This window comes from Scyliorhinus torazame, chromosome 11, assembly GCF_047496885.1.
Source record: "Scyliorhinus torazame isolate Kashiwa2021f chromosome 11, sScyTor2.1, whole genome shotgun sequence".
Classification (NCBI taxonomy): domain Eukaryota; kingdom Metazoa; phylum Chordata; class Chondrichthyes; order Carcharhiniformes; family Scyliorhinidae; genus Scyliorhinus; species Scyliorhinus torazame.
The window spans coordinates 165,473,723-165,497,698 of NC_092717.1; the positions used below are offsets into that span (position 1 = coordinate 165,473,723).

The 23,976-nt window shown below is 49.3% G+C and overlaps 1 protein-coding gene across 2 annotated transcripts in view; it reads left to right on the forward strand.

The window, feature by feature from the left end:
* Positions 1-23,976, forward strand: part of cnbd1 (cyclic nucleotide binding domain containing 1) — a 427,576-nt gene that overhangs the window by 284,055 nt on the left and 119,545 nt on the right. For both annotated transcript variants that reach the window (XM_072468635.1, XM_072468636.1), the window contains one exon: positions 6,440-6,558. In XM_072468635.1, the coding sequence (XP_072324736.1) occupies positions 6,440-6,558 (119 nt within the window). The remainder of the gene's footprint in view (positions 1-6,439; positions 6,559-23,976) is intronic.

Consider the following 23,976-nt stretch of genomic DNA (forward strand, 5'->3'; position numbering starts at 1 on the left):
ATCACCCTGGGGTTCAATACCAGTTCTGGCCGAGGTAGACCCGGAACCTGCCTGAGGAAGGAATATGATTTTGGCTGATGCTACATCTGTAGGACTTTGTTTGGGGCTCAGCCTCTGCCCAAAAGAAGAAAATGCATAATGTTTGCACCCTTTGGGTGATGGGAACCGAGGCAAGTGTGCTTTAATAACAGCCGGGAGCCAAATCAAGATAGTTCCCTTAAGCAGTCCCACCCGCTGGGCAGTTGGCAGGGGAGGAGCTCAGTTAAAGACAGCGAGCTTACCTTCCATGCTGCCAGCAGCAATCGGTGGGCTGGCAGAACCAGACCCTCAGCAGCACCTCCAAGAGAAGTGGCTGCTGCTTAGGCGGCAAGGAGAAATTGCAGGTGCCACATTTTGTGACATCCTCAGAAGAGTGAGCATTAAATATAACTTTATGCGGACCTAGCAGGTAATGCCCAGAGAATGGAGTGGAAACCCTACCAGCGACTGCATTGAGCGCAGGGACATTAGTTGCTGCCAGCGGACCCACGCCCCCCGTCCGTCCCCGTCTCCGTGCCATAGAGTCCCTGGCTTTGATTCCCCCCACTTCCTCCCACTTCCTCCCATATAAACTGTTGGGTAGCTGCCTTCTTGGAGCTGGTAGCCTTCCCTTGCGGTTCAAACCATTCCAGCACTGGCAAAATGCTTCCCTGTGTCCAATAGGAAGCCGGACAACTGTCATTCCTGCCACTGGGAAAAGTCCCTGGCGGTGGGGACTACATTGGTGAGCCACACCACAAAGCTCCTCAGCATCTTATTGTCTTCTTCACCTCCGTGGGGACGGTAAACTTTCACTCGAGGCAAAATGTCAGAGGGGGTATTTCTTCGATGGGATTTTCCTTGGCTTCGGCTTAGGAATCTAATGGTAAACCAATATGTCAGTTGAAACAAGGCATACCAGCCTGCTGTCATACAGAGATGGGATTCTTTAAGTCTATAATATCTGGGGTTTGCTTCAATTTAATTATAAGACTGAGGTCAATTTTAATTACAGATTAAGTTGAGGGAGCAGATAAGAAGGGGCCTTCCAACTCAGCCTAGCTACAAAACCATAGATATGTGATGGTTTTAACACAAATTTTACTGACTTTGTTAATTTTTTCACAATGAGCATTAAGTTGGCATACTTAGTGCAAAGTGTGTGGTAAACCACTGTGTTCTGATATTAGGGGTTGTACGGTAGAACCTGCACTACAGGTTCACCTGGGCCCCTGCATGCTAGCTCCGCCCAGGAGCCGGGTTATACATATGCATGGCCTCCAGCTCGCAGCCATTTCGTCAGCTGCTGTGGGAGGCCACACATCTGATACTAATAAAGCCTCAGTTTGGATTCAACTTCGTCTCCAGTCAAACTGGTCATGCCTCAATTTATTAGTATCAGACTCAGAAGATGGACCTTCAGATTAAACCAGATCGCCTGCAGCTGGATCCACACACCAAGCGATGCCAGAAAGGACTTCCAGCACTGGCTAGCTTGTTTTGAAGCGTATATCAACGCGGCGCCGACCCCTGTTCCAGAGGCTCAGACGATTCAAATATTGTACTCCAGACTCAGCTCCAAAGTCTTCCCGCTGGTCCAGGATGCGCCCAATTACGCTGATGCCATGACTCGACTCAAAGAAAATTATGAGCAGAAGACAAACACGCTCTTCGCCAGACACGGCTCTCAACGCGTACTCAACTACCTGGTGAGTCAGTCAAGGACGTCTGTAGGGCCCTGATCCCACTAGTGCGGGACTGTGACTGCCAGGACGTTACAGCTAAGGAGCACTCAGATCTCCTTATGCGGGACGCTTTAGTAACTGGGATTGGGTCTGATGTTATCAGGCAGCGGCTCCTAGAAGGAGCCACGCGCGACCTCGCAGAGAGTAAAACACTAGCGCTTTCCATGACGGTCGCCCTGCGCAATGTCCAGTCCTACGCCCCCACCCGCGCGGCCCACTCCTCCTATGCTTCATGGGCCTCACCAGCAGCTGCCCCAGCGAGGGCGCTACCCACCCAATATGCCTGCGCTAAGCGCCAACCAGTGATCTCCGGGGGGCCCCGATGCTATTTTTACGGCCAGCAAAGACAACCTCGCCAATGCTGCCCGGCCCGCGCTGCCCTTTTTAAGGCCTGCGGGAAGAAGGGCCACTACGCAGCGGTGTGCCAGGCCCGCTCGGCGGCCGCGGTCGCCACCCCCCCGGTCACGGACAATGGGCGCCGCTATCCTCCCCAGGCCATGTGCGAGCAATGGACGCCACCATTTTCTCCCCCGCACAACATGTGCGTTTCATGGGCGCCGCCATCTTGCTCCACCCCCGCAATGTGCGTTCCATGGGCGGTGCCATTTTGTAATCCCCAGGACCTCCGGGCGCCGCCATCTTGTCCACCCCGCAGCACATGGATACCAACAGCTTTTCAGGATCCCAACTCAACGGCCGCCTCACTATCTGACGATCAACCACGGCTCGCATCCATGGCAATCGACCAGTCCCGACCACATACGCTGACCACCGCATCCACCAGTGAGAAAGTCAACGGCCATGTGACCTGCCTACTGGACTCCGGGAGCACCGAGAGCTTTGTACACCCAAATACGGTAAGGCTCTGCTCCCTTAAGGTACACCCTACCAATCAAAGTATCTCCCTGGCCTCCGGATCCCATCGCGTAGCGACCTGGGGCTACTGCACGGTCACGCTCACAGTCCAAGGCGTAGAGTTCCACGGTTTTCGCCTCTACGTCCTCCCTAACCTCTGCGCTGCACTTATCCTCGGCCTGGACTTTCAGTGCAACCTCCAGAGCCTGACCCTTAAATTTGGCGGACCCTTACCACCCCTCACTGTGTGCGGCCTCGCGACCCTAAAGGTCGATCCCCCTTCCCTCTTTGCCAATCTAACTCCAGATTGCAAACCTGTCGCCACCAGGAGCAGACGGCACAGCACCCAGGATAAGGCCTGGTCCAGCGGTTGCTTCGGGAGGGAGTCATCGAGGCCAGCAACAGCCCCTGGAGAGCTCAAGTGGTAGTGGTTAAGTCTGGGGAGAAAAACCGAATGGTCGTGGACTACAGCCAGACCATCAACAGGTATACGCAGCTCGACGCGTACCCCCTCCCACGCTTATCTGACATGGTTAACCAGATTGTACAGTACCGGGTCTTCTCAACAGTGGATCTGAAATCCGCTTACCACCAGCTCCCCATCCGTAAATTGGACCGCCCATACACTGCATTCGAGGCAGACGGTCAGCTATATCACTTCCTTAGGGTCCCCTTCGGTGTCACCAATGGGGTTTTGGTCTTCCAAAGGGAGATGGACCGAATGGTCGACCGGTACATCTTGCGGGCCACGTTTCCGTATCTAGACAATGTGACCATCTGCGGCCATGATCAGCAGGACCACAACGCCAACCTCGCTAAATTTCTCCGCACCGCCACTCTCCTCAACCTCACGCATAACAAGAAGTGTGTGCTCCATACAAACCGCTTAGCCATCCTCGGTTACGTAGTCCAGAACGGAGTTCTGGGGCCCGATCCCGATGGCATGCGCCCCCTCATGGAGCTCCCCCTTCCCCACTGCCCCAAGGCCCTCAAACGCTGCCTGGGGTTCTTCCCGTATTACGTACAGTGGGTCCCAAACTATGCGGACAAGTCCCGCCGACTCATACAGCCCACTCATTTCCCCCTGACGGCCGAGGCCCAACAGGCTTTCGCCTGGATCAGAGCTGATATTGCCAAAGCTGGAATGCACGCTGTAGACGAAACACTTCCTTTCCAAGTAGAAAGCGACGCGTCGGACGTCGCCCTTGCCGCCACCATCAACCAGGCAGGCAGGCCCGTGGCATTCTTTTCCCGCACCCTCCATGCCTCCGAAATTCGACACTCATCCGTCGAAAAGGAGGCCCAAGCTATCGTTGAGGCTGTGCGACATTGGAGGCATTACCTGGCTGGCAGGAAATTCACTCTCCTCACTGACCAACGGTCGGTAGCCTTCATGTTCAACAACACACAGCGGGGCAAGATCAAAAATGATAAAATCTTGCGGTGGAGAATCGAGCTCTCCACCTATAATTACGAGATTAAGTATCGCCCTGGCAAACTCAACGAGCCCCCAGATGTCCTATCCCGAGGTACATGTGCCAGCGCACAGGTAGACCGACTCCGGGCCCTGCACGACAGCCTTTGTCACCCAGGGGTCACTCAGTTGTACCACTTTATTAAGGCACAAAATTTGCCCTACTCCGTCGAGGAAGTAAGGACGATCACCAATGACTGACAGGTCTGTGCGGAGTGCAAGCCATACTTCTACCGGCCGGACCGCGCACACCTGGTGAAGGCCTCCCGCCCCTTTGAATGCCTCAGCGTGGATTTCAAAGGCCCCCTCCCCTCCTCCGATCGACACACATATTTCCTCAGTGTGATCGATGAATACTCCCGGTTTCCCTTCGCTATCCCATGCCCCGACATGACGTCTGCCACCGTCATTAAAGCCCTTAATTCTATCTTCACTCTGTTCGGCTTCCCGCATACATCCACAGTGACAGGGGATCCTCATTCATGAGTGATGAGCTATGTCAGTTTCTGCTCAGCAGGGGTATCGCCTCCAGCAGAACGATGAGCTATAACCCCCGGGGAAATGGACAGGTAGAATGGGAGAATGGGACGGTATGGAGGGCCGTCCAGTTGGCCCTACGGTCCAGAAACCTCCCGGCCTCCCGCTGGCAAGAGGTCCTCCCTGATGCACTACATTCCATTCGCTCATTACTCTGCACTGCTACTAACAGTACACCGCATGAACGTCTTTTTGCCTTCCCCAGGAAATCCACATCCGGGGTATCGCTCCCAACTTGGCTCACAGCTCCGGGAACCGTGCTTCTCCGTAAACATTGCGGCTCCACAAGGCGGACCCGTTGGTGGAAAGGGCGCACCTGCTCCACGCAAACCCACAGTTTGCCTACGTGGCATTCCCTGACCGCCGCCAGGATACCGTCTCCCTCAGGGACCTGGCACCAGCAGGTTCCACCCCCACACCACCCCGGTCGCCCCCGGCGCCACCTTCCCATCGCCCACCGCCCCCATCACCCCCCCCTAGGACCGTCCGTCCTCCCCCTGCCTACCCCCGTTGATGAAGAGGATTTTGGCATGCTCCCGGAGTCAACTTTAACCACGACAGCACCAACATTGCCTGCTTCACTTCGTCGATCCCAAAGGACCATCAAGGCGCGGACCGGCTGAACCTCTGACCGGCCCGCCGGATGACCAGAGATTTTTTTTTACTGCTCTATAAATATTAAAGATTGCTAATTGTATATAGTTATCCACCACCCCCACCGGACTCAATTTTAACAGGGGGTGAATGTGGTAAACCATTGTGTTCTGATATTAGTGGTTGTACGCTAGAACCTGCACTACAGGTTCACCTGGGCCCCTGCATGTTAACTCCGCCCAGGAACCGTGTTATAAATATGCGTGCCCTCCAGCTCGCAGCCATTTCATCAGCTGCTGCGGGAGGCCACACATCTGATACTAATAAAGCCTCAGTTTGGATTCAACTTCGTCTCCAGTCAAATTGATCGTGCCTCAAAGGGCTTTGTTACCAGTGGCATTCATGATGGAATACCGGACCTCAACCTCGAGGTGACTAGGCATCGTGTCTCTTAGAGGTTTATCTTCAGTCTTCTATTCTTCTTGATAATGATGCGTGCTTCCTATCTTCCAAATCCTTGCACAATACACTTTTCCCTGCTTGACTCTGTACATATTAGGTAAAGGCCATTTCTGTCCATTTGATTGATCAGTCTAATTACCCTTTCATGATGGTACCTTGAACCTGGTTGAGGTCATTGCCATTGTCATTCATTGGGTCTCCAGATGTGAGCTTTCTTGCAGGTTATTTATCAACACTGATCAATTAATGAGATTACTATGTTTTGTCCAATTTCACTCCTAGTTAGCTAAACACATTTACAGTCATTACTGTTTAAAAGACTAACAACTTCCCTGGGAGAATCCACATTTTTTTTAAACAAAGGGGTTCTTACATTTTTCTGAATTAATCATCGCTTCTTGACATGTAGAAAACTGTAGCCAATATTTATCCATCATGCTTTTTTTGTTATGTGACATATAGAATTCTAACCAATATGCTTAAGAATATGACAACTGAGTTCTAACAGTGATATAATAAAATAAATTAAATCCCACAAGTCTTGCTTTTGTAATGAATTTTATTACAATTTCTCCCTGATGTGTTGAAGTGCACCCTGTTACCTAATCTGGTAGGTTGAACAAGAGTCCTGTCAGAGTAAGGAACAACTGAAGCATTTGGATTTCCTTTTATCTCTACCCTGCAAAAGCTTTTGCTAAGTTCAGTAAGGATATACGGTCATTTAGTAATCATTATTCATTTCTATTTTGTGTAGTGTATGGAGACCTGGCATTCTACATGATTCTAAAAGGTTATGCTAGACCTCACACGATGGTTAGTGACAAAAGGAAAGTGGAATATCTTGATTTTTGGTTTCAATCAACTCCAAAAGTGGTATGAATAACTTACATTATATATTACATTTTCTAATTGACATTTAATAATGCAAGAGTTTACATACATTCTCAGGTAATAACAAGAAATGGAGAAACAAAGTACAATATGTGTTTCTTTGAGGGCTGCAATGACAATACAGATATATTCATCCAGAGTAGTTTACATAATATGATTCCTTACAAGTGGACAGGATTACAACTTGCCAGAATTGTGCCCTTTCTGTGTTGGAGAGCTTGCATCATGTTGAGATCGAAAGAACTGTGGATTTTTTGTTTAGAAGTTTTGACACATTGCCCCACATCTAAGAAAGATAAGGGATTCCTTGGGAACCAGGGCTTTATAAGTTTAAAAGTTAGCCTAGGATCTCTTCCTGTATAGAACGTGATGAATATCGATAACAGGCGTAGAGTGAGAGTATCCATTTCTGCTATTTTCTTTTGATCCACTGGCAGATGTCCCAAGGTATTTTTGGCCATGTTTTCTGTGAAAGCTATTAGGTTCGGCCGGAATCAAAAGATGCACTTCCTTGCCGCCTGGAGTGAAAGCTGGTTAAGCATATAATGGTTCTTTGCAACACTACTGGCAAGTGGAGTGGATCGGGATTGTACCTTGTAAAGTCGTAATAGCTTTCATGACCTCCAGGAGTACTGGGAATAATCATCAGCTGCCCCTCGATGCCTGCTCGAGTTGCACGTTTCTGTCATGGGCCTTCATGTGACTAAGCAGGTCAATTCTTATCCCACATATATATGTGGGCACATGGGGCAGGATATTCCATGAGGTAGTGGGATCCAGTGTGCTGGAATTGCTTCCTTTCCCTTCCTTCTCTGCTGCTGCTCTGCTTCATCATTAAGATGTTGGGACTCACAGCTTGATGTACAAGTTGTCACCATCCTGAATGATTGGCATCAAGCTCCTCCTAGTCATTAATGTTGCACTTCAAGAAAAGCTTCAGAGTGTCTTTGAAACATTTGAAGATATGCCAAAATGTAAATATAACCTAAATAAAAACTTGTAGAACTGTTTGCACAACCCAAATAATAACACCAAATCTAAAAAGCATCTGCTAAATGCACAAGTACAAAATAATGGATAAAACTTTGCCTCTAGTGGGGATGCAAATAGGGACATTTTTAGATAGATGTAATGCCCAATATTCAGTTCCACTGCAGTCAGCAGGTGTTGTGTACAATTGCTGGCTGATTCGAAACTGTCCTTTTGCGACAATGTCTGAGGCAAGTTTCTGCCTCTCGGTTTTTGACACTTTATTTGTTGCATTTCCAGCACTTGGCAGACTTAATACAGTCTGCATGGCACTCCCTTCCCAAATTCATTTCACTAAAGATATGACTATTATAACTTAATACAAATTTAAAATATTAAAGTGGTGATAACTTAGTCAAGACTTGTTTTCTAAACTAAAGAAAACCTAAAATAAATCATGGGCGGGATTCTCCAATGGCCGACACAGGAATCGGGAAAAGTGATTTGGTGGAGAATCGGTTCCGATGCCAAAATCGCGATGGGTACCGATTTCATGCCAAATCGCAATTCTCCATTCATTGGCACATCATTAGAGGTCCCATCCCAATAGTCCCCAGGGCCTCCGCGATTCTCCGCCTCCAATGAGCCGAGTTCCCGACGGCAAGGTTCATTTGTGCTTTTAAAATCATGAAACAGGTGCCGTGGCTGCTGAGGGAGAGACAGGGGGTATGGAAAGTGTCCAACATCGCCATAGTTTGCTGACAGTTGTGTCTCTGCCCGGGGGGCTTCTGCCAGGGCTGGGGGTGAGTAGCAGGGGGTGGCCAGGAGGTGGGCTGTGGGGTCGGGGTGGACGGGCATGGAATACCATTGCCACAGCCTGCAAGGCAGCCATGCAGCTGGTCACCTCGCTGTCTTCCCATTATGAACCTAGTGCCACGGGTCGTATGGGTGGTCTCCCCAGGCTACCCCCCGGGATGCCCTCTAGTCCCAGCCAACTCATCAGCCGTACGGGCACGTTCCATCGCAACCAGTGTCATCTTGTTGGCTGGGATGGTGTGTGTGGGGAGTGTCGCGTGCATATGCGGTTGCAGCTTGTCACCGTTCTGAGTGTCAATCGTGAATCTAGCACCATTTCGCATTGGAATTGATTGTGTTCCATATGGCGCCGGTGCTTACCCATTAACAGCCGCTGAATCGGTGCCAGGTTTGCTGCAATGGAACTCCATGAATCCTGCCCCGGCGTCAATACTTAGCCTCAGGAACGAAGAATCCAGCCGCATATATCTGAAGTATAAGAAATTTAACATAAACACATGGAAGAGCAAATTTAACAAATTACTGCTGTCAGTGTGGAGCTTTGCATTGTGATTTTTAATGGGCAGGAAATTATTCAGCCCCTGATGCCTAGATTTTTAATATGTACAATAATGACTGGAAAATTCTGCAAGATGAACTGACATTTGTATCTGAATTACCAACATTAGCTCCCATCCTGTGAAGCTCTGCACAGGGAGGGCAAATTTGTTAATGTCTCTCCTTCAAATATTTCAGTAACAACTTTCCAGGAGTCATGATTAAATCAAATCCACCAACAGTAAAAAATGTTCCACTAGTTACAGCAGGTTTTCAAAGCATGTAACTGTTGTGGATGTGACAAATATCTATTCACGGTTCATGTTAATCTCTTAGAGGTAATGTTTAGTTCTGAGAATATTGGTTTTGTGAAGATAAGGGAATTAAAATACTGGGCTTTAGAGTTTGCCAGAACACCTAGAAGAAAATGGCAGTTCAGAAGGTTGCCCAGGTTTGTTTAACACAGTCAGAATGGAAGAAAGAGGTTTATAAAACAGCAGTAGGCTTATGTAGCTCAGAACAGAAGACATGGACTGGGTTTGCGGACAGGACCTGTTACAGGCGGGGCAGATAATTCAGAGAGCCAGTAAAAAGGCCATACACTTTGGGCAGAATCAGAAAATCCCAGCTCTGGGGCGAAATTCTCCCCCAATGGCGTGATGTCCGCCGACTGGCGCCCAAAACGGCGCCAATCAGATGGGCATTGCGCCACCCAAAAGGTGTGGAATGCTCCGCATCTTTGGCGGCCGAGCCCCGACATTGAGGGGCTAGGCCGACGCCGGAGAGATTTCCGCCCCGCCAGCTGGCGGAAATGGCGTTTGTTGCCCCGCCAGCTGGCGCGGAAATGACATTCGGGGCGGCGCATGCGCGGGAGCGTCAGCGGCCACTGACAGTTTCCCGCGCATGCGCAGTGAACATAGAACATAGAACAATACAGCGCAGTACAGGCCCTTCGGCCCACGATGTTGCACCGAAACAAAAGCCATCTAACCTACACTATGCCATTATCATCCATATGTTTATCCAATAAACTTTTAAATGCCCTCAATGTTGGCGAGTTCACTACTGTAGCAGGTAGGGCATTCCACGGCCTCACTACTCTTTGCGTAAAGAACCTACCTCTGACCTCTGTCCTATATCTATTACCCCTCAGTTTAAAGTTATGTCCCCTCGTGCCAGCCATATCCATCCGCGGGAGAAGGCTCTCACTGTCCACCCTATCCAACCCCCTGATCATTTTGTATGCCTCTATTAAGTCTCCTCTTAACCTTCTTCTCTCCAACGAAAACAACCTCAAGTCCATCAGCCTTTCCTCATAAGATTTTCCCTCCATACCAGGCAACATCCTGGTAAATCTCCTCTGCACCCGCTCCAAAGCCTCCACGTCCTTCCTATAATGCGGTGACCAGAACTGTACGCAATACTCCAAATGCGGCCGGACCAGAGTTCTGTACAGCTGCAACATGACCTCCCGACTCCGGAACTCAATCCCTCTACCAATAAAGGCCAACACTCCATAGGCCTTCTTCACAACCCTATCAACCTGGGTGGCATCTTTCAGGGATCTATGTACATGGACACCTAGATCCCTCTGCTCATCCACACTTACAAGAACTTTACCATTAGCCAAATATTCCGCATTCCTGTTATTCCTTCCAAAGTGAATCACCTCACACTTCTCTACATTAAACTCCATTTGCCACCTCTCAGCCCAGCTCTGCAGCTTATCTATATCCCTCTGTAACCTGCTACATCCTTCCACACTATCGACAACACCACCGACTTTAGTATCGTCTGCAAATTTACTCACCCACCCTTCTGCGCCTTCCTCTAGGTCATTGATAAAAATGACAAACAGCAACGGCCCCAGAACAGATCCTTGTGGTACTCCACTTGTGACTGTACTCCATTCTGAACATTTCCCATCAACCACCACCCTCTGTCTTCTTTCAGCTAGCCAATTTCTGATCCACATCTCTAAATCACCCTCAATCCCCAGCCTCCGTATTTTTTGCAATAGCCTACCGTGGGGAACCTTATCAAACGCTTTGCTGAAATCCATATACACCACATCAACTGCTCTACCCTCGTCTACCTGTTCAGTCACCTTCTCAAAGAACTCAATTAGGTTTGTGAGGCATGACCTACCCTTCACAAAGCCATGTTGACTATCCCTGATCATATTATTCCTATCTAGATGATTATAAATCTTGTCTCTTATAATCCCCTCCAAGACTTTACCCACTACAGACGTGAGGCTCACCGGTCTATAGTTGCCGGGGTTGTCTCTGCTCCCCTTTTTGAACAAAGGGACCACATTTGCTGTCCTCCAGTCCTCTGGCACTATTCCTGTAGCCAATGATGACATAAAAATCAAAGCCAAAGGTCCAGCAATCTCTTCCCTGGCCTCCCAGAGAATCCTAGGATAAATCCCATCAGGTCCCGGGGACTTATCTATTTTCAGCCTGTCCAGAATTGCCAACACCTCTTCCCTACGTACCTCAATGCCATCTATTCTATTAGCCTGGGGCTCAGCATTCTCCTCCACAACATTATCTCTTTCCTGAGTGAATACTGACGAAAAATATTCATTTAGTATCTCGCCTATCTCTTCAGACTCCACACACAATTTCCCATCCCTGTCCTTGACTGGTCCTACTCTTTCCCTAGTCATTCGCTTATTCCTGACATACCTATAGAAAGCTTTTGGGTTTTCCTTGATCCTTCCTGCCAAATACGTCTCATGTCCCCTCCTTGCTCGTCTTAGCTCTCTCTTTAGATCCTTCCTCGCTACCTTGTAACTATCCATCGCCCCAACCGAAACTTCACACTTCATCTTCACATAGGCCTCCTTCTTCCTCTTAACAAGAGATTCCACTTCCTTGGTAAACCACGGTTCCCTCGCTCGACGCCTTCCTCCCTGTCTGACCGGTACATACTTATCAAGAACACGCAGTAGCTGATCCTTGAACAAGCCCCACTTATCCAGTGTGCCCAACACTTGCAGCCTACTTCTCCACCTTATCCCCCCCAAGTCACGTCTAATGGCATCATAATTGCCCTTCCCCCAGCTATAACACTTGCCCTGCGGTTTATACTTATCCCTTTCCATCATTAACGTAAACGTCACCGAATTGTGGTCACTGTCCCCAAAGTGCTCTCCTACCTCCAAATCCAACACCTGGCCTGGTTCATTACCCAAAACCAAATCCAACGTGGCCTCGCCTCTTGTTGGCCTGTCAACATATTGTTTCAGGAAACCCTCCTGCACACACTGTACAAAAAACGACCCATCTATTGTACTCAAACTATATCTTTTCCAGTCAATATTTGGAAAGTTAAAGTCTCCCATAATAACTACCCTGTTACTTTCGCTCATATCCAGAATCATCTTCGCCATCCTTTCCTCTACATCCCTAGAACTATTAGGAGGCCTATAAAAAACTCCCAACAGGGTGACCTCTCCTTTCCTGTTTCTAACTTCAGCCCATACTACCTCGGAAGAAGAGTCCCCATCTAGCATCCTCTCCGCCACCGTAATACTGCTCTTGACTAGCAGCGCCACACCTCCCCCTCTTTTGCCTCCTTCTCTGAACTTACTAAAACACCTAAACCCCGGAACCTGCAACATCCATTCCTGTCCCTGCTCTATCCATGTCTCCGAAATGGCCACAACATCGAAGTCCCAGGTACCAACCCATGCTGCCAGTTCCCCTACCTTGTTTCGTATACTCCTGGCATTGAAGTAGACACACTTCAAACCACCTACCTGAACACTGGCCCCCTCCTGCGACAGCAAATCTGTGCTCCTGACCTCTATACTCTCATTCTCCCTTACCCTAAAACTACAATCCAGGTTCCCATGCCCCTGCTGCATTAGTTTAAACCCCCCCAAAGAGCACTAACAAATCTCCCCCCCAGGATATTTGTGCCCCGCAGGTTCAGATGTAGACCATCCTGTCTGTAGAGGTCCCACCTTCCCCAGAAAGAGCCCCAGTTATCCAGAAATCTGAATCCCTCCCGCCTGCACCATCCCTGTAGCCACGTGTTTAAATGCTCTCTCTCCCTATTCCTCATCTCACTATCACGTGGCACGGGCAACAACCCAGAGATAACAACTCTGTTTGTTCTAGTTCGGAGCTTCCATCCTAGCTCCCTGAAAGCCTGCCTGACATCCTTGTCCCCTTTCCTACCTATGTCGTTAGTGCCAATGTGGACCACGACTTGGGGCTGCTCCCCCTCCCCCCTAAGGACCCGGAAAACACGATCCGAGACATCACATACCCTTGCACCTGGGAGGCAACATACCAAACGTGAGTCTCTCACGCTCCCACAAAATCTCCTATCTGTGCCCCTGACTATAGAATCCCCAATTACTAATGCTCTGCTCCTCTCCCCCCTTCCCTTCTGAGCAACAGGGACAGACTCCGTGCCAGAGGCCCGTACCCCATGGCTTACCCCTGGTAAGTCCCCCCCCCCACAAGTATCCAAAACGGTATACTTGTTTCTCAGGGGAACGACCGCTGGGGATCCCTGCACTGACTGCTTTTTCCCAGTCCCTCTTACAGTTACCCACCTATCTCCAATCTTTGGTGTAACTAATTCCCTGAAGCTGCTATCTATGACCCCTTCTGCCTCCCGAATGATCCGAAGTTCTTCCAACTCCAGCTCCAGTTCCCTAACTCGGTCTTGGAGGAGCTGGAGATGGCAGCACTTCCTGCAGGTAAAATCAGCAGGGACACTAACTGCATCCCTCACCTCAAACATCCTGCAGGAGGAACATTGCACTCCCTTCCCTGCCATTCCTCTTACTTTCTACCAAGATCTGGCTAACAACTAAATTAAATTTTTATAAAAAATAATAATAATATAATAAAATATGGTACTTACCTCAGACCAATGGGTTTTATTATTAGGTTAGAGGAGGAGGGCGGGTGGGAGACACTACACGTGTAGTGTCTCGGGTTTCCTCTCCACCAGAATTTATTGGTGAGGGTCTTCCCAGACGTCCGCGGGTCGACTTCCTGTTCCCGCCTAAAAAACTAATTTTAAAAAAAGAAAAATTCTCAGCTCCTGCTGAAATTGACTAACCAGCCAGCTCCACTCCCGCCGAAATCGACTGGCCTGCCCCTGCAAAGACAAGTGCTTTTAAAGGTTGACTTACCTCCCAGCAGCCACTTCCGCAATGCTCCCGCTGAAACTGACTCACCAGCTGATTCTCCCGCCGAAATCGACTGGCCTGCCCCTGCAAAGACAAGTGCTTTTAAAGGACAGACTTACCTCCCAGCAGCCACTTCCGCAATGCTCCCGCTGAAACTGACTCACCAGCTGTTCTCACGCCAAAATCGACGTGGGGAGAGTCACTTCCGCCTCCGCCATGGTGGAGGCCGTGGCGGAAGGGAAAGAGTGCCCCCACGGCACAGGCCCGCCCGCGGATCGGTGGGCCCCGATCGCGGGCCAGGCCACCGTGGGGGCACCCCCCGGGGTCAAATCGCCCCGCGCCCCCCCCCAGGACCCTGGAGCCTGCCCACGCCACCTGGTCCCGCCGGTAAATACCAACTTTAATTTACGCCGGCGGGACAGGCAATTTCTGGGCGGGACTTCGGCCCATCCGGGCCGGAGAATTGAGCGGGGGGTCCCGCCAACCGGCGCGGCCCGATTCCCGCCCCCGCCCAATCTCCGGTACTGGAGACTTCGGCGGGCGGCGGGGGCGGGATTCATGGTGGCCAACGGCCATTCTCCGACCCGCTGGGGGGTCGGAGAATGACGCCCCTGGTGTCTACACTTCATGAAAGCCAAATCACTCGAGTGTCTTTAAGACACAGATGAATACCTTCTTGATTAATAAGGGGAGCAGCGGTTACGGGGAGAAGGCAGGAGATTGGGGATGAGAAAAATATCAGCCATGATTGAATGGCGGAGCGATCTGGATGAGCCGAGTGGCCTAATTCTGCACCTATGTCATTGGCGTGTCATTGGCTGGCCCACCCATGATCCTCCGCCCCCGATGGGCCGAGTTCCCGAAGGCACAGGACACGGGTGGTCCCAGCGGCCGGGAACCGGCATGCGGCTGTGGACTGTGACCAGCGCCACCACACTCGACCAAGATCCCTGCTGCTGGCTGGGGCGGCATCTGCTAGGGCTGGGGGGAATGGATCTTGCCCACTCTGGCTGACAACCTAATCAGGCCAGGTGCAGCGGGCTTGGAGACCCGCAACGGGTTTGACACCCGGTGAGAATTCCATTTTGGCACTCACGCCCGATTCAACGGGCCATCGGGAATCCCATCTGGAGCTGGAGTCCGCAGAAAACCTTGGCCAGAATTAATGTTTTGAAACCAATGTGACTTGTGTTTGAAACTGACAGAAACGTGCTGAGAGGTGCTTTCTCCTGTAGCCATCTAAGATGGCCACCTGCAAAGGACCATGGGAATTATGGCCAACCCAGGACTCAGACAGATACACAGTCTATGTGTATCTAAAACACAGGTAACCAGACCTGATCGAAACCCCCGCTCGTTTGCATTTTAATGGCCCATTTTCCCAGGACAATAGAACTCCAATCAAGCAACCGGTACAGCCACAGACTGATCGGCGCCAACCCCCTTACTCAGAAAGCACAACTGCCAAGGTCAATGACCGCTAAGGACCCACCCAGCTACCAAGGCACCCGCCCCTTTATTGGCCGAAATCGAAGAGAGTGATCAGAGCCCTGTCGAACTATTGGGTCCAAGGTCAAGGACCGCCCAAAGAGTGCGAAATCCCAGAGGGATAAAAGAGGACACAGCCATGTGTTCTGTCTCTCTTGGATCCGGCCTGTGTCACCCAATTGCAGCAGGAACAGCCAGTTAATTTCAAGACCAACGATCCACTACCTGACGGATGAGCCCAGCAGAGACAGAGCCACTTTCTTCGAACTAGCCAAGTAAAATCCAGATCCTAAAGGCCTTTATCCATTTGCACAGTGCCTTTCGCCCTGAAGTTAAGTATAGGTTATTGTAGCTGATAGGTGTAGTTTAACTCGTAGAAGATATTGTGTTTGCATGTTGAGATAACTCTTGTGTATGTAAATAGACCATCTTTTGAACTAACTAACTGGTCATTTGATCGATATAAGGGAAAGGCTTGTGGTTAACCGAGATAAATATTATTAAACATTATTGGCGACTCTGGTGGGATCGAAACAGAGCAACATTATTGGCGAACTCTGATGGGACTCGATTAGGAGTGATTTTGTCACTCCGAGAGAACCCACAAACTTTGAATCCAGTTGCGAGAAAGCGAAAGAACCACAAATGCAAGTCCCGTATCGACCAAATAACCGAATTCCGGAAGTGCGTACTAACCCGTATGCGTACCTAACAGGAAGAGTAAGGTAAACTCGTTAGAATTGTGTACAACTATCGAGGGATTGTGAGCCGGAAAATAGCTTAAGCCACACCCGCCTTATTCCCCTATCCCAAATTAAAAGTAGAGAAAGAGATAAGAAAAGTAATGGCCACTAAAGCAATGGAAAGATTGATGAATTCACAGGAACCCGAGGTCGCAGCGACCAACAGAGCAGAGCAATGCCCCATATGGGAGGAAGCATTAAGGAAATACTTAAAGGGGAAAGGGTGGCTCCTTTGGCCAAATTTTTGCATTAATGATGAGTCAGGTCCAGGAAAGATAGGACAGACTTGGTGGGAGAACCTAAGCGAGGTCCACAAGAAAAATGTAGGGAAAGTCAGAAAGCCGGTGTAGTGTCCTGTTTGGCACAGTTGCGAGGCACAGAGGTGGTCGTGAAGACGCTCCGTAGGCAGTTAATTGAGAAGGAAGAAAAGAACGACGGAAACAGTAACGAAAGCGAGAAGATAATTGAGCAACTCCGGGAACAGTTAGCAGCTAAGGATAAGGAAATGGCCGATGTAAAACGCGCACATTAATCTTGTCTTGTTCACCTTAGTAGCTTCCAGACCCAGTATGATAGAGCCTACCAAGATACACAGGGCACAGTCCTGGTAAGAGGAAACAGAACAGCAGGTCGCCCAGCTAATGAGCAAATACGCAGATTTAAAAGCAGCTTTGAGAGCACTCCACAACTCCACTAAGGAACAGAGGCAGAGTACTGTTGGCCATGCTAAATGCCGACAGAAAATAGAAAAGTTACAGTTGCTACTCTCAGTACAGAATGGCTTCAGGTACACTTTCGGGCAGAATTTAGATGAGGAAGATGCTCCCGATTGGCAAGAGTTTTACGAAAGCGCCCAAAGATTCGTAGAGGACACGGGAAATCAAAATCAAACCTCCCACGCCCCAAAAAGAAAAGCACCCGCAGCACCGACTGCACAGGCAACACACACCCCCCACTCACAATTCGACCCCCATGAATCCGGTTACCACACAACGCAGGTCACCGGATCAGGAGGAGCCTGATATCGTTTACACCACCCCACTATCCATAACCCAATTAAGAGAAGCTTGCACAAAAATGAGTCCATTCCAGCCCACCGCAGACCCGCACAGCTTCTTTAAGGAGGTGCGCCACCAAAGGTTATGTACGGCCTAGATGAGAGGGAGGAAGTAAAGCTAATAGTTATGAGCCTTAGCCAGTCCGTAAGGTCAGCTTTGCCAGAACCCCAAAATATAGCAGGAGTAACCCTACAGGAAATGAACACAGCCATATTAGATGCCATCGGGTATAACAAAGGAGATCCAGTCGAGTGTTTAAATCACTGCAGGCAAAACAAGGGAGAACACCCGACCGCGTTTGCTGGTCGTCTATGGATTCATTTCATGGCAGTCTATGGACAATTGAACCGCACACACCTACATGAGGAGGACACCACTAAATAGTCCCGCACCTTAGTCTTGCATGCCACAGACGCAGGTCAAACGGCTTGTGTAAACTACGACCCCGCAAACCACATACATAATGAGATTTGGGTACTTAAATGACTTTCTAGAGCATGGGAACAAACCCTACACCGACGGAAGGATCAGGACGATATAGAAGCAAACATGCACCCAGTTAGGACTAGCCAGGACCCAGCATGGATAAACAAGGGTACTCACGAGGGACAGCACCCCAGAGCACAGGCACCACGAGTTTGTTACAATTGTGGCCACATAGGACATTACGCCATGATTGCCGACAAAACCGCCCGAACCATCAACAATACCAACAACCAAACTCCCCCACCTAGGAACAATGTTAGGCCCATGCATAATATTAGCGCCCATTCAGACGACTTAGCGTTTAACTCTACAGATTTACAGTGTTCGGACTCCCCAACTTGGGTCTGTGACACACGCTAGGACAAATCAGGCAGACCAGTAGTTACAGGCACAGTCCGGGGACATACAGTCGATATTCTTTTGGACACAGGAGGATCCCACATCACTTTAAACTCCTCCACCATGTTTCAACAGGACAAATAGCCCACCACAGACACCATCACCCTGAGTGAATTCACAGGCCACATGCAACAAGGATATAGCACAGCTCCTGTTCCCATTCAGATCGGCAACATTAGCACCAAACACTCCGTCGTTTTAGTTGACTTACCCAAAGTGCAGAGCACATTTTAGGCATTGATTTTATCAGCTCCCATAACCTTTTGTTTGACCCAGTAAACAAATGTGTATGGCGAATGGCTAAAACAGCTAGGGCTCCCGCTACACTCACAGTAGGGGATTATGAAAACAGGATTTGCTCAGTGGGGACTATTGGTTTAATCCACAAACAATTTGTGCAGACCAGACGATTAAGGAGGTCCTCATAAAACACAAAGCTTCGTTCGCACAACACAAACACGACTGTGGGAAGATCCCAGTTACAGTGAAGATTTCAGGTCCCGATCCAAAGCTGCAAAAGCAATACGGTTCCCCACAGCAAGCCGAGGGTGAGATTTCGAAGGTTATTAACAGGTTGTTACACCAAGGAGTTATTCGACCCGTAGCTTCCACAAATAATGCCCTAATTTGTCCTGTAAAAAAGCCCGATGGTTCATGGCGACTAACGATCGACTACCGAGAACTTAATAAGGTAACCCCTTTAGCAGCCCCCACTGTTGCCACGAGTCCCGCGACCATGTTCAAACAGGGAGTACAGGCAAAGTATTTCACAGTGCTGGACATCAGCAATGGCTTTTGGTCCATCCCGTTAGACAGGGCCTGCCAGCATAAATTCGCATTTACGTTTCAAGGGCAGCAGTACACGTGGACATGCCTCCCACAAGGATTCCATAACTCCCCCTCCATTTTCCACCGACAATTGGCCAACGGACTTTCTAAATTTTCCCGACCCGAATGCCTAATACAATATGTAGACAATCTGCTCTTGCAAACGGACACAAAAGAGGAACACGTCGAGCTCTTATCTGAATTACGAGGCCTACTGCAATCAATCGGATGTAAGGTAAACCCCAAAAAGGCCCAGATTTTCAAGGAAAAGGTTCTTTATTTAGGCACCATCATCACCCACGGGAAAAGACAAATAGAGCAAAAACGGATCGAGTCCATCGTTAAATTACCCCTGCCCCAAAATGTCACTGTACTCCGGTCATTCCTAGGCTTGGTGGGATATTGCAGAAATTATATAGATGGTTTTGCCACCAGAGCAGCCCCACTCTCAGAGCTCCTTAAAAAGGAAGCCCCATGGGAATGGCTTCCGCAGCACACAGACGCCATTGACGATTTAAAACCACCCGAGGCACAGCCCCCGCTTTACAAGTTCCAGACCCAGACTTGCCCTATGCCATAGAAGTAGTAACCAATGACCGGACCCTATCAGCAGTGCTCCTGAAAGAACGACACAATCACTTAGGACCCGTAACCTATGCCTCAAGAGTATTAGACCCCATAGAGCAAGGATTCTCAGCCTGCGAACAGCACTTGCTTGCAGTCTTTTGGGCAGTACAGTACTTTGCGTACATCACAAGCCTCAACCCAGTCACAATCTTGACCGAGGACACCCCCATGCAACTATTACTAGATGGTAGATCAAAGGGCGGTTCAGTCAGCCAAATCACAGCAGCTCGCTGGACACTACTATTACAGGATAGGGACATTATGGTAAAACGCACCAAAACCCACACATTTCTGGCCGATAATCTCCAATATGCAGGGACCCCACCTGAGTGCCAGATCATAGCAGCCCAACACCACACAGGACCCTTTATCCCAAAGTCACTACACCCACGAGCTGGCAGTAAGGCACAGAGTTCCCAAACCAGAGGGGATACTTAAAAAATTTATGTAGACAGTTCTTCCACAACCGAAAATGGAGTTAGAATGACTGGTTGTGGAATTTACATGGAAGACGCGAAGGGACGCCCACTAGAAGAGATCTCTTTAAAATTGCCCGGCCACCGAGGTTCACAAGCAGCAGAACTCACAGCCATAGCCTATGTAATTCAACACCCCAACTCTTTTCCAACCCCCGCAGACATACACTCGGACAGCCTGTATGTGTGCAACAGTTTAACAGAATTCCCGCCCCTGTGGGAATCTCGAGGTTTTGTTTCAGCCGATGGAAAACCCCTACCCTCTGCCCCGTTGTTAAAGCACATTCTCAAGACAGCCTCATACCGCACATACGGTATCGGTAAAGTAAGAAGCCATCATCGCTCCTCCCCACCCAGTAATGTAAAGGCAGACGCCTTAGCCAAAGCAGGATCCCATCATGGTGACTTCTGGCAGCCACCCAAAAACAAACCGATACACTCAGTCCAGGTTTCCCAGACCAACATTGAGGATCTATCTCAAGCCCAAAAAGCAGACGACACCCTCAAACAGGTTTTAGACGGCAACTTCCCAGCCCCCTATGATAAATGGAAGGACGCACTGACTGTACAGGATGGCATAGTTTAAAAAAACGGAATTTATGTAGTCTCCACCCAGGACAGAAACCAGCTCATTTACCAATTTCATGATGGACACGGACATCAGGGGATAGACAATACCATTGCCCATTTAAGACCTTTGTGTTGGTTGCCCGATTTAAAAAGCGATGTAACCCATTATGTCGAGAATTGCCTTATCTGTGCTCAGAACAATCCTGAACGTTACTCAAAGGACAATTATGTCACACCCGACCTGTGAATGGCCCTTGGACAAATTTGCCAATCGATTACATTGGCCCCTTCCCCCTTGCAGAAACGGTTTCACGTACGTGCTGGTTGTAATCAACACCTTTACTAAATGGATGGAAGCATTTCCCTCACGGACAAACACAGCAAAGGCCACCGCTAAGATTCTGACCCAACAGATATTCACACGCTGGGTCTCCCCCGCAGCATTGAGTCAGACCAAGGTTCCCACTTCACCAGCAGAGTCATGCAAAATGTTTTAACTATTTTTAGGATCAGGCAGAAATTCCATGTAGCATATCACCCCCAATCCAGTGGCATTGTCGAGAGAATGAATCGAACTTTAAAAGCGACCATTAGGAAGATGGTGCAACAGAACAATACTACGTGGGACACAGTCCTCCCATTTTCTCTCATGTTTATTCGGAACACCGTTTCCAGTTCCACAGATTTCACTCCCCACACTCTCATGATCGGACGGCCCATGAAGGGTATTGAATATTTATTAGGCTTCGATCTGGCAAGCCCTACAGTAACCGCCCTCACTCACGAAAAAGCAGTCCAACAGGTTACAGATAACGTTAAAGCGGCACAACTCGCTGCAGCTGTCCAATTAGGCGCTAGAAAGAAGCAGAGTAAAACTTGCTTTGACAAAGCCGCCCACCCTGTCGAGTACACAGTCGGTCAGCAAGTAATGGTTTCACTTTACAACCCCAGTTCTTTCCTCTCCCCCAAATTTGCAGGACTCTACTCCATTTCAGACAAAGTGAGCCCCTCCGTGTACAAGATAACGTACCCCAATGGTAAAACTGGTTGGTTCCACATCAACCAACTCAAAGTCTACGGATCACAATATAGTCACTCCCACCACATCTCTCTGGCAATAGGAGATGATTACACCTCACCCATCGACAACCTAGTCTGACCCCTATGGCAACCCTCCCCCAGCCATGCCAGCATTTATCCCTTGTCCACGCCCACAGACCCGAACTTGTCTCTGCTCACAGGTATGGACTTTCACCTTGAACTTGACTCCGACGACAGAGAGAGCCTCCCGGATTTGATTACTATCCCTGAACACTGGCGCGATCTCTCTGCCACCAGTCACCCCAGCCCCCGGAACCATGACTTAGATATCTTTGACCCCCCTATATGCCCTACCCCAGCCACCGCCACAGCCACCGCCCGACCACAGTAACTTGCCCTCCACTCCCACCGCCCCTACGCCTCACGACAAACAAGCCCCTCTTTGGTACCACGACAACTCTTGCAGACTAGTAAGGCACGACGATTCGGACCATCCGACGGCCCACGCGGCCAAGGCACAGAAACGGCAGACGAGTCTGGCAATTCAGGTCATTATAAATGTTTTATAGTGACCTGAATTAGATTAACCATTAGAGATGAATAGATTTACGAATGTATTAATGAAATATTAGGTAAATGTCCCAAACCATAAGATAGAGTAGAGTAGAACCTTGCCTTGACCAAGGGTGACTGGTCCACCAAGCACGAACAGGGATCAATAGTGTGATCCACCACGCTTCGCGTTCAGGTTCAATAGGACGGAATGTAGCCATCTAAGATGGCCACCTACAAAGGACCATGGGAATTATGGCCAACCCAGGACTCAGACAGACACACAGCCTATGTGTATCTAAAACACAGGTAGCCAGACCTGATCGAAACCCCCGCTCGTTTGCATTTTAATGGCCCATTTTCCCAGGACAATAGAACTCCAATCAAGCAACCGGTACAGCCACAGACTGATCGGCGCCACTCCCCTTACTCAGAAGGCACAACTGCCAAGGTCAATGCCCGCTAAGGACCCGCCCAGCTACCAAGGCACCCGCCCCTTTATTGGCCGAAATCGAAGAGAGTGATCAGAGCCCTGTCGAACTATTGGGTCCAAGGTTAAGGACCGCCCCAAAGTGTGCGAAATCCCAGAGGGATAAAAGAGGACATAGCCATGTGTTCTGTCTCTTTTGGATCCGGCCTGTGCCACTCAATTGCAGCCGGAACAGCCAGTTAAGTTCAAGACCAACGATCGCTACCTGACGGATGAGCCCAGCAGAGACAGAGCCACTTTCTTCAAACTAGCCAAGTGAAATCCAGATAAAGGCCTTTATCCATTTGCACAGTGCCGGTCACCCTGAAGTTAAGTGTAGGTTATTGTAGCTGATAGGTGTAGTTTAACTCGTAGTAGATATTGTGTTTGCATGTTGAGATAACTCTTGTGTATGTTAATAAACCATCTTTTGAACTAACTAACTGGTTGTATGGTCATTTGATCGATATAAGGGAAAGCCTTGTGGTTCACCAAAATAAATAAATAATACCAACATTATTGGCGACTCTGGTGGGATCGAAACAGAGCAACACCCCAATCAAAGCAGAGCTCCTCATCGGCCACCGTGACAACCGTTCGGCAATCTTTGCTTGCCAGAGAGGAACCAGGACTTGGATGTCACTCCAGCCTCCTCAAATCCCTCTGGTCCTGGCTCGGAGTCTCAGAACCTAGAGACAAAGTAATGAAGAATAGGCCAACACCCAAACCCATTACCCTATCAGTGAGCTGCTGAGTTTGGCTGTCCATGACAACCTCCAGTTTCTCAATGAAGAAAGTCACACATTCTGAAGAGTGAACTGATGCAACACTCGAGGCCTGGATGGACTCCACCGATGTCCTTGCGCAAGCCCCCTGGAACCTTTGCCATATATCCACGTACATATGCTAAACATCTAGTTTATGCTGCCTGACAGATGATTCCAAAGGTTTGTCAGCAGACTGGTGCTCAGCATCTATGTCACCTCTCACATTCTCTGAGTGTCAAAGGCCTGCTTCATCTCATTCTCCAACAGCTGACCTTTTGACTGTGCTGTGTTCTCACCAGTGTGTGGTCCCCTTTTAACTGAATCTTACATACTCATTGAGGTGTTGCATCTGCACTGGTGCTCATGCAGAGCAAGAATGTGATGCTGCACCCTCTGAGGTTCCCAGGGTTTGT